This window comes from Podarcis bocagei, assembly GCF_964188305.1.
Source record: "Podarcis bocagei genome assembly, chromosome: 2".
NCBI lineage: Eukaryota > Metazoa > Chordata > Lepidosauria > Squamata > Lacertidae > Podarcis > Podarcis bocagei.
The window spans coordinates 12,073,519-12,085,175 of record NC_138126.1 but is presented as its reverse complement, the minus strand read 5'-3'; the positions used below and the strand labels follow the sequence as shown (position 1 = coordinate 12,085,175).

Here is an 11,657-nt window from a genome sequence, read left to right as displayed (position 1 = left end):
ATAAGTGTAAATTTCACCTTTGTACGGAAGTCTAGCTTCTCCACACACAAACAGTAACTTCCCACAAACAGCTCAGTGACCGTGCAGTTTACGGATGCTCCCGCCGCCCCTGATGTTTTACTTTAATTATTACTTTAGTAATTTTTTATGGCTTTTGACAGTTTTTTGATTAATAATTCTATTTTTGTTTTGTAAACCGTTTGAGGTTTTCACGATAATCGAGCATTCTGTACATTTCATTAAATAAAATAATAAATAAATCCAAAACAAAACGCAAGGCCCACAATCCCTGCACAAATAATCCCTAGCTTGCATACATATATAATCTGCATGGATGTTATCAGCCCAGAGATGGAAAGAAGACGAAGTCCCTCCCAGAAAAGAATGGCAGATCAAGTTGACGGATTATGCCGAAATGGCCAGAATGACCGGAAGAATCAGAAATCGGGAAGACCAAAATTGTAAATAAGGAACGGGGAAAATTTATGACTTAAAAACCATTGTAAACAGTTAAAATCGTTAGTAGGGTTGGAATATCACTTGTAGCTTAATGATGAATATTGGACACAATAGAGATGTAAAAGATTTGTATTACTATAAAAGATGCAGGAGGAAAGATTAACAATAGGACCCACAAAGGGGAGGAGGGAAGTCCCAAGAGATTCCTTGGAATCTTGTTTTTATGTTGTATGTGACTGTAAAATTGTAACTTGAAAAAACCAAATAAATAATTTAATAATAATAATAAATTTCATTTATATCCCGCCCTCCCCGGCCAGCGCTGGGCTCAGGGCAGCTAACACCAATAAACTCAGAGTAAAAAACATAATGGCGGGGGGGGGGAGCAATTTAAAATACAGGTTAAAATGCAATTTAAAACGCAGCCTCATTTTAATAGTAGGCCATAGATCAAAACCATAAGGGGAGAGAAACATAAGGGTCAGACTGAGTCCAAACCAAAGGCCAGGCGGAACAGCTCTGTCTTGCAGGCCCTGCGGAAAGATGTCAAGTCCCGCAGGGCCCTAGTCTCTTGTGACAGAGCGTTCCACCACGTCGGGGCCAGTACTGAAAAGGCCCTGGCCCTAGTTGAGACCAGGGACCTCCAAAATTTTGTCATTTGTGGACCTTAAGGTCCTCTGCGGGGCATACCAGGAGAGGCGGTCCCATAGGTAAGTGAGTCCTAGGCCGCATAGGCCTTTAAAAGGATTAGTCCTTCTGAATACCAATCGCTGGAAATCGCAGAAGGGGGTGGGCTCCTGTGGACAAATCCCACTTGTGGGTTTTGTTGGCCACTGTGGGAACAGGAAACTGGACCAGATGGGCCATCGGACTGATCCTGCGGGCTTTTCCTACGATCTCAATATGAGAAAAAGCAGGTAAGAAATCAAGTCAACAACATTTAGGAGCATTTTATAGACTCTCCTGTTCTCCCAGGCACTTGATGGCTGAAAGAAACTGTTCCCTGAAATTATTAGCCGTGAGGATATCTGGCTCCTTATAAATGTTTTTAGCTCTACTTAGTGCTTATTATGGGACGCAGGTGGTGGTGTGGGTTAAACCACAGAGCCTAGAACTTGCCAATCAGAAGGTGAGCTCCCATTGTTCGGTCCCTGCTCCTGCCAACCTAGCAATTCGAAAGCACATCAAAATGCAAGTAGATAAATAGGTACCACTCCGGCAGGATAGTAAACGGCATTTCCATGCGCTGCTCTGGTTCGCCAGAAGTGGCTTAGTCATGCTGGCCACATGACCCGGAAGCTGTACGCAGGCTCCCTCGGCCAGTAAAGCGAGATGAGCGCTGCAACCCCAGAGTCGGCCCCGACTGGACCTAATGGTCAGGGGTCCCTTTACCTTTAGTGCTTATTATATATTTTTATTTGTGGTGTTCTGCTGGCCTGGCCACTGGTGGTGGTGGGGTTTTTACAGGGTGGGAGGGAGAGGCATAGAACTGCAAATAATATTTTAACAAGTTTACACACTGCGTCGCTTAAGATATCAACTTGTCTGAACTGCTTTCTTGGTGACTTTATTATGCCAACAGTCCGAAATCCATTAAAGCGAAACCAAATTGAGAAAAAAAGTTAAAAGCCTAACTAAAAATTAAAAACAGCTTTTTTTAAAAGTGGCAGCGAACTATCAGGAACCTTAAAAAACCAAACAAACAATAATGAAGGAAAAACATGGGGGGGGGGGTTGTCCCCTGAAGCTGTATAGATTTCTTAATGGTCGGATGATGCGGTGGTACCACCGCAAACAAGGCCCTGCTCCTCACATCCAGGGCAGCTGAAGTTCATTTGAGGTTCTTGCTGGAAGAGACATGATGATACATATATAAAAGCAGGCGTTTCACAGGGCCAAAGCTCAGTGGTAGAGCTATATAGGATGTGCAGAAGTAGGTCGAATCCTCAGCATCAAGACCCCTGCCTGAAACCCCAGAGAACAGCTGACAGTCAGTGTAGGCAATACTGAGCTAGATAGGCCAAAGGTGTGGCTCAAAATAAAGCAGCTTCTTGTGTTCTTATGTGGTTGACCATCTATCAAGCTCAACCCTCAATGATCTCTCCAGGGATGGCCGAGATGGACCCTTCCTGAAGCCTGGAAAACCTCTGTCAGACAGCACTGATGAGCTAAACGGGCCAAAGATCTAATTCAGTATTATACAGCTTCTTATATTCCTCTTGCGTTTGTATGATTCTGCTCATGTCCTCTGGAGGCTTCTATCAGTAAGGAGAGGTGAGCTCCATCAATACTTTCCCCACAGCTCAGACATTCCTCAAGATTCCCCCAACTAGCAATCTATGGAGTTGTGTGGAGAAGCGAGCTCCAAAAGCAAACATTTTCCGCCCGCGTGAGCACATCTATTGCTCCTGCCTCGCGTGGATAATCTGATGTCTACGAAGGTGGTCACTCCGGCCAAACTTCTTCCCACACTCCAGACATTTATACAATTTCTCCCTTGCGTGAACCATTCGATGGAAAGCAAGGTCTGAGCTCGCGCCGCAACTTCCTCCACACTCGTACTGTTTCTCGCCAGCATTAATTATGTGATGGTTAACAAGATACGATTTGCAAGATAGACTCTCGTCACACTCTGAGCAACTGTACAGTTCCTCTCCCGGGTGTAAGCCTTGATGCAAAATCTGGGAGTCGTTCTGACTCAAGCTCTTTCCGCACATGAAGCACTTGCGCAGTTTTTCCAGCGGATGGATTCTTTGATAGGAAGAAAGATTTGCGTTCTGGCAGAAGCTTTCGTCGAAGTCTGCACACGGATATAGTTTCTCTCCAGCATGAATGCGTTGATGTGCAGTAAAAAGCCGGCTCCACCTAAATCTCTTTCCGCACTCCAAGCATTTGTACGGTTTCTCCCCCGTGTGAATTCTCTGATGTGCAATAAGGGACTTATCCCAGCTGAAGCTCTTTCCGCACTCCAGGCATTTGTACGGCTTCTCCCCGGTGTGGTTTCTCTGGTGACAAGTGAGGCTTGCGCTCTGACGGAAGCTCCTTCCGCAGACGGCGCATTTATACGGTTTCTCCTCCGCGTGGATTCTCTGATGGGAAGTAAGGGAGTCGCACCGGCTGAAGCTCTTGCCACACTCCAAGCATTTATACGGTTTCTCCCCTGTGTGGATTCTCTGATGAGAAGTAAGGCTCGCACTGTGGCTGAACCTTTTCCCACAAACGGAGCAGGCGTACGGTTTCTCTCCGGTGTGAATTCTCTGATGCGAAGCAAGGTTGTCGTGCCTGTTGAAGCTCTTTCCGCATTGTGGGCACATGTAAGGCTTTTCTCCTGTGTGAGTTCTCTGGTGCAGATTAAATGCTGACTGGCAACTGAAGGCTTTTCCACACTCGGCACACTTGATCCTTTTCTTTCCTCTGCACGTTGTGTGTTGTTTTGGGGCGTCACCATACTGACAAGCGGCAGATTTCTCCCCCTGCGTCTGAGTTTGCTTCTCCTCCTGCTTCCTTGCTCCATCTCGAGCCTCCAAGTTCTCCCCACCGTACTGAGCCTTGGCTGTTTGCAACGACACGTCCAACTCTGCTCCCTCGTTCTCACTCTCCCAGACGTAACCTGCTGGAATATAAGGAGAAAACTGGATAAACCCTCTGATCAAGGGAAAAGCAGAACTGATTGTTGTAGGAGGACAAGTCTATCAGCTTCCCAGGATGAAGGTTAGGCTCTGCCTCCGTGGACCGCGAAGGCAACCCTCTGCCTCCGCTGTTGGAAGGTATGAGGCCTGGGACTTGGGCTCGGACTCGGAACCAGAGGAGTCTCAGTCCGCACTGGATCCTTTGCCTCAGGCAGCATCTGAACCCAGTCTGGGGCCTGATTCTGAAGAGCCCCAGTCTGCACAGGTTCCCCTGCAACAAGAACCAGCTGGGCCGAGTCAGGGGCCTGATCCTGCCCTGGCTCCAGATGCAGGGATTACCTCGTTGCCTTCAGCCGGGCCATCACTTACAGCTGCTCCACTACCAGTTGGGTCAGGAGAGGCTGAGGCGGCCTCTGGGTCTGGTAACCCACCGACATCTCCCGAGCTGCAGAGACTAAGGTCTGAGAGAAGGAGAGACCTGAGTACTCGCAGGAGGAGTGCTCGCTTCAGGCTGTCACCATCCGCCACAGAAGCCCTGTTGCACAAGCAGAAGTCCATGCACAGGGCTTCATCTTATGGGTCTTGTTAGATGAATCCTGCCCAACATTACAAAGCATACAGAAGAACAAGCCTTGCTCAGGCAGAACTGGCGTGGCTTCTGTAAGGGCGAGACATGTCACCCAGAGATGGATGTTTTTTGTTGGGCAAATAGCACTGCTGAGGGGAGTTCATACCTTCAGCATCTCTAAATAAAGGCCAAAGGGATACTTACCTAAGGTAGTCACCATCCCAAGAATCTCCAGCATCACCTCCCTGTAAAGAGCCCTCTGGCTGGGCAGCATCAGGGCCCATTCCTCCTCAGTGAAATAGAGGGCCACCTCCTCAAAAGTCACTGGTCCCTGGAAAATAAAAAAATGTCCTTCCCTCATCAATATCCACAGGCAGGGTGTGAAAAGTGCTTCTCCCTCACTTATGATTTGAAGGGATTTTTGGACACCGGCTTGGAAACTTCAGCTGAAGGGCAGCCTAAAAATACAATATGATCAATAATATTTTTAAGACTGCAAACTTGAGGGGGAAAGCCTGATTGTTTTCATTGATCTATAAGCTACTCAGAGATCCTTTTTTGGCTGAAGAGCAGGATAAATATATACAGTCGTACCTTGGAAGTCGAAGGGAATCCATTCCGGAAGTCCGTTTGACTTCCAAAATGTTCGGAAACCAAAGCACGCCTTCCGATTGGCTGCAGGAAGCTCCTGTGGTCAATCGGAAGCCACGGAAGCCCCGTCGGACATTCAGCTTCCAAAAGAACGTTCGAAAACTGGAACACTCGCTTCCAGGTTTCGATCGTTTGGGAGCTGATTTGTTCAGGACCCAAGCCGTTTGAGATCCAAGGTAAGACTGTACAGTGGTACCTCGGTTGTCAAACCTAATCCGTTCCAGAAGACCGTTCGACTTCCGCAATGTTCGACAACCGAGGCGCAATGGGCTGTTGGCAAAGTCAAAGGAGAAATTTGAGGGGGAGAAATTCAGCAGAAGCCGTTCAACTTCAGAGGTGCGTTCGAAAATGGAAGTATTCACTTCCGGGTTTTTGGCGTTCGAAAACCGAAATGTTTGGCTTCTGATATGCTTGAAAACCGAGGTACCACTGTATATATATCACAATATGTATCAATAAAGAGTATCCCTCCTACCTGAGGTGACTCCACAGCACCTGTCTCCATGCCAATGCAAAGGGGAGAGGGTCTGGAAAACATTTCAGATGCCATTTCACTACCTATGAGGGAAGATGAAAAGGGTCAAACTATCTGCAACTTTCACCTCAAAGGGGGTATAAGGAGAGTTGGGGGAAACGGTTCAGAAATGAGCAACGGAAATGATCAAGGGGGGGTGGAGAAACTCCCTTATGAGGAAAGGTTACAACATTTGTGACTTTTTTTATTTACGAAAAAAGGATAAGTATGTGTGGAAGGAAGGCAGACACAGACACACACACACACACACACAAAACAGAGGTACGTAAAATTATGCAGGGTGTGAATATTTAAAGTAGGATTTTATTTTATTTTTATTCATTTACTTATTAAATTTGTATACCGCTGTCAGGGCCTCAGGAACAGAGGCACAGGGGAGAGAGGAAATGGAAAGCGAAGGGGAAGAATCGGAGAGCAGCGTAGGGGAGTATAGCAGTGACCCGAGAGATTCCATGAGCTTCTCCAGCGAATCAGAAGATTCCCAGAAGGAGGCACCGATGGTCAGGGCGAGGGGGGCCAGCGGGGACTCCCAAAGCAGCAGGTGGAGATCAGGGCCAGCTTCCCCACCAGAGCGTAGTGGGGGGGGAAGGGTCCCAGGTGTCAGGTCCAGCTAGCCCCCCCAAAGGGGGAAGCAGTGACAGGAGCAGTGTAACGGTCAGGAGGAAGGTTGCCGGCTGGGCGTGCGCGCCAAGTTCAAATGTACAGGCGCACGGGACAGCAGAAAGCCCGGATTGGGAACCAGGTCCTAAAGCCCGCCGGAGGCAGGGAGAAGACTCAGGGGATTCAGCGTCAGAAGAGTCTAGGAAGGGCGAGACCCCAGCTGACAGGCGGACCCAGAGGAGGAAAGAGCAAAGGAAGAGGTGGAGCAAGGCTAGGGTCTTAAACTGGTGTCTGGGGAGAGGAGACTCAGACGGAGCTTCAGCGGTCTAGAGTTTCAGACGTAGAGCTGCACGCTGCGGCTGTGTAAACGAAAATGAACTTCAATAAAGACCTTTGTATATAACAACGAACTGGCGTTGGTCCTTTGTGAGCTGGGACCTAGGGCAGCTCTGACAACCGCCCATACACCTGCAGGTCTCAGGGCGCTTCACAGGATAAAATTACAATATAAAACCACAAAATACACAATAAAAATAAAAACAACCCAATAGCCGCCACCCAACACTTTTTAAAAGGCCTTCGGATGACAATCAACCAAAGGCCCGGTTAAAGAGGGACGTTTTTGCCTGAATTCAAGCTCTTCCAGTTGAAGTTGAAGGTCAGAAGATTCAGGGCAAGACATAAAGAAGGCCTTGTTCACACAGCACATTATTAAACGATGGAACTCTCTTCCACAAGAGGCAGTGACGGCCACAAACTTGGATGGTGTTAAAATACAATTGGAAAAGATTCATATAGAGGAGACGGCTATCAATGGCTGCTTGCCACAACAGCTACCATACATTCCACCTCCACTGCAGTGATGCTTCTTAGTCCAGCTTGCTGGGAACTCCTCCTCTCAATTCCGCCTTCCATTGGCCGGCTTTCTTGAGCACGCAAAATTGATTAGGATTGCCAACGTTGTTGTTTATTTCCCCTGGCCTTGCTCCTGTGCAGTTTAACATTCACCACCAGGTACCTGGCAATGTGGCATGAGAGCCTCCTGTTGCAGGAATTTATGTATAGATTTGGGGGTGGGATGCCCCTCCAGCAGATATCATGCACATGCAACCCACTACCAAAATCAGCACAATCACTTTTGTGACTTTTGTAATTTGTCCCCACAAAACACTTCATCACAGTTTCTTCCTGTCTATTCAAAGGGCCTCTGCTACACGATACCAAATGCAAGAATTCACTGATAAATGTATCTGTGTACTGGCTCACTGGGAAAACTTCAGAAATTCATATAGACATGTGAGCTCAGCTACTCAGCAGCCCCTCTGCCTGAGTGATAATCCCTGGCATCCTGATACCTGAGTGCCAGACAGGTAGCCATTCCAGAAATAACAAACTCAGATGAAGACAAAAGGTTGTGATTAACTTGGCTAGGAAACAGGGAAATGTAAATATCTCTTTTGTTACACTTGATGGGTGTTTGGTGGAGGGCAAGGCGAACCATGGGGCAGGGTCCAGAATGCTCAGATTACTGCCACCAGACCTCCCCTTTCATGATGTAACCGTGATATAGTTTGGGGGGGTGTAACATGGGGATTAGCAACTAATAAAAGTTTGGGGGCTCTTTTGTTCGGGGTTTCCATCTTGTTCCACCTTGTGGCAGGTGGGAGTCCTGTCGCGACAGCCTTCAATAAAGACCAAGCCTACCGGCTGCTGTTTTGCTCTGGTATTCCTGGCTGGTGTCCTTGTTTTTTTGTCCAAGGGAGCCCTCAGATTTCTCCGGTAACACTCCCCCACCCCAGCCCCCTTTCCATTTGTGGAAACGCTTCGTTTATGCCTTTCAGGAGTCTTTTGAAGGCACAAGAGCAAAGAGAGAGATGTGGAGCAGTGGGGGAAAGTGGCAACCTTAATTTTCGCAGCACAAGGAAATGATTGCAGGTTACTAGTGAATAAGGTCCCCAACACAGGAAACGAGAAGCAGTTGTAGGTTGGGGGGAGATAATGGATGGATGCTTACCTGCGGAGTGATTAACCTACCTGGATCTCTCAGTGCACGGAGCGCATCTCTTCAATGAGCCTAAAAATTCGGTTAGGGGAAGAGCTCTTGCGGGAGTCCTGCTTTCCCCAGCACGCGGAATTATTTGCCTTAATCTTGCATTTCCCTCCCTGCGGCCGCCTTCAGCATCTCTGCCAAAGCAAGAAGAAACTCACGTGGAACACTTTGCATTTTCCCCCCTTTCAGATCTGCGGAAGAGGAAAGGGGCACATTCCCCCTCTCTCTCTCCCCCCACTCCCCAAATCTCCTCCTCTTTGCAATCTTCTGCTCTAGGAATGTGGGCGCAGATGCTGTTGCTGCTGTTAACCATTGAAGAGCAAACAGGGAGGGAGCTGCCTCTTCTTGGCATCCTTCAGAGAGAGAGAGAGCAGGAAAGGCGGGTGATTTCAGGTGTGTGTAAATAGCTGAATGCCTCTCCTTGCTTATAGAAAGCTAGCTTGCCAGGGAACAGGGGAAAACAAAACCTTTATCCCCTGGTCCCTGGAATTTTAATTTGTGGCAACTGTGAAAAGGGCAAATTCCATGCTAGGGGTTATTAGGAACCTAAGAATAACTCTACAGTCCATGAGGCAGACGGAGGCAGCCACTTCAGGCCATAGCTGTCAACTTTTCCCTTTTCTTGCGAGGAATCCTATTTGGAATAAGGGAATTTCCTTTAAAAAAGGGGGAAAGCTGACAGCTTTGCTTCAGGCAGTGGATGCAAATACTAATACAGTGGTACCTCGGGTTAAATACTTAATTCGTTCTGGAGGTCCGTTCTTAACCTGAAACTGTTCTTAACCTGAAGCACCACTTTAGCTAACGGGGCCTCCTGCTGCCGCTGCGCCGCTGCTGCACGATTTCTGTTCTCATCCTGAAGCAAAGATCTTAACCCGAGGTAATCTTTCTGGGTTAGCGGAGTCTGTAACCTGAAGCGTATGTAACCCGAGGTACCACTGTACTAACCCTAATCATTTATTTATTGTACCCCATCCATCTGACTGGGTTGTCCCAGCCATTCTGCGCCTGGCGGATCCAACAGGGTCATTCTTAGGTTCTTAATAACCCCTAGCATAGGATTTGCCCTCTTGCCACAAATTCCAGGGGAAAAGGTTCTGTCCTCATCTGTTCCCTGACATGCTGGCTTTCTATAAGCCAGGATTTGCTGCTCCTTTCATGGAGAAGCATTCAGCTATCTCCCACAGGCTCCCTAAGTCTGCTCCTCTCCCAAGCAACCTGAGATTTCTTCGCCTTATCTGCCTGTGCTCCACCCTCTTCATCCCTTTGCAGATTGTGAGAGATCAAGGGGGAGGGGAGCCGGTCAGAGCAGGAGGGGGAGACCCCCTAACTTAGTCACCAGCCTGACTCATCTCTGCCTCTTGGCTCCTCTCCAGCCTCCTCTTCTGCCTCTGATTCTGGACTGCTCTCTGCCACAAAATACTTTTAACACCATACAGCTTCCTTCACCCATTAATACCTTGGTTCATGAGGGGCACTTTTCCTCAGTTACCCACTCTCTACGCCAGGGGTCCTTAAACTTTTTAAACGTTGGGCCGGTGCGCTGTCCCTCAGACACTGTTGTGGGCTGGACTATATTTTTTTGGGGAAATAATGAACGAATTCCTATGCACATTGCGTGTTATAGCTAATGACTTGCAGTTCAAACAATGTGGATTAAAGGCAAAGGAGGAATTGGCTAAATGGTAGGGAAAGATGGAGTTTTCCCACTGGGGCTATAGAAAGTGGAAACTGTGCCTTTTAAACTTGCTCATAAAGGATCTAGAGTTAGGGGGAGAGGAAGCCAAGTTCGCCTGTGACACAGGTACTTGCCAAATTGAGTGAATGTGCTGCAAAATAAGTAAGGCAGCAAATCCAATTCAGTTTCCATGAGCGTCAAGTGATGTCTGTCTCTGCTGAAAAGGCTCGATTTCCCTCGGTGTCCCAGTGGGTCAAGGAGCCTCCCCTCCCCAGCTGCCAGGCCCCCCAGGAGCCCCAATACTTCGCCTATGAGAGCCTGGATGACTCTCTCCACAGACCTCTGCAGCTGCCCCTCGTCTGCCCGGCTCAGATTGGCCTGCACTGTTGCTGCAGGAAGCCCTTCTCCACCCCACCCGGACCCCAGCCCGGCTCTTCCCGCACAGGCGGCTGCGCCCAGGGATGCCCTCGCTGCCTTGCTCGGTCTGCACTCTGCACGCACTCAGAGGCTCCTGAGCAGCGGCGACACCCACATAGGCGCCCCGGAGGCAGCAGCGGCTCCTCCTCCTGCCCTGCGAAGGGGCAGCTCGGGGCCGGGCGAGACGGGGGGAAGCCATACAATATTTAAAATGAATAATGATTTTAATCAACATAAACTTACAGTGGTACCTTGGGTTACAGACGCTTGAGGTTACAGACGCTTCGGGTTACAGACTCTGCTAACTAGAAATAGTACCTCGGGTTAAGAACTTTGCTTCAGGGTGAGAACAGAAACCGCGCGGTGGCAGCAGTGGGAGGCCCCATTAGCTAAAGTGGTGCTTCAGGTTAAGAACAGTTTCAGGTTAAGAACGGACTTCTGGAGCGAATTAAGTTCTTAACCCAAGGTACCACTCTATAAATATTTCAATGGGAAGTATGGGCCTGCTAATTTATGTTGGTCAGGAGAGAATCAGCTAAATAATCATGGGCGGGCGTTTTTCTCTCCCCCAACCCCCCAAAAACTGCAAAACCTGGGAGCAGTGGGAATGGCAGTGAAAGGGCAAGCCTGGAAAGTGAGAAAAAGATAAGAGAGAGGGGCTTAGGAAGGGAGAAAGCAGAGTGGGGTGTGTGTGTGTCAAATTCAGGAGGTAGCTGCACTTTTCGAAATGCTTCTCTGCTTTGGAACTTGCAGGGGATGGAAATAGACAGTTCCACCCCACCCCATCTTCTTCCGCCACCCCAGAGATTAAAATGGTAGCGCTGGGTGGCACCTGCCCGCTCTTGCCAACCTGCAGCCCTTCAGGCATCTCTCCCTGGAGAGAGCCAACCCCTTCCAGAAGAAGTTAAAACTTGCAAAGGCTACCAAGGCATGGAGCTGAATTCTCCTCACACACCCCCGCCATAAAAAAAGGACAGGGGAAACTTGCAAAAAGGGCTGCCTCACATGAGTAGACTGACACCGGTGCGCAGAGAAAGAGTGTGACGCTGAGCTTTTATTGACAACATTCC

General features: G+C 48.6%; 1 protein-coding gene across 1 annotated transcript; it reads right to left on the bottom strand.

Moving 5' to 3' along the window:
• Positions 1 to 572: 572 nt before the first annotated feature.
• Positions 573 to 10,571, bottom strand: LOC308580837 (uncharacterized protein). Its single transcript, XM_081183056.1, has 5 exons — positions 9,952 to 10,571; positions 8,477 to 8,626; positions 5,783 to 5,865; positions 4,861 to 4,987; positions 573 to 4,072 (listed from the first exon to the last, which is right to left on the bottom strand). Exons 3-5 carry the CDS (start codon positions 5,855 to 5,857, stop codon positions 2,859 to 2,861), a joined length of 1,416 nt encoding a protein of 471 aa, XP_081039182.1. The 5' UTR covers positions 5,858 to 5,865; positions 8,477 to 8,626; positions 9,952 to 10,571; the 3' UTR covers positions 573 to 2,858.
• Between the last annotated feature and the right edge of the window lie 1,086 nt (positions 10,572 to 11,657).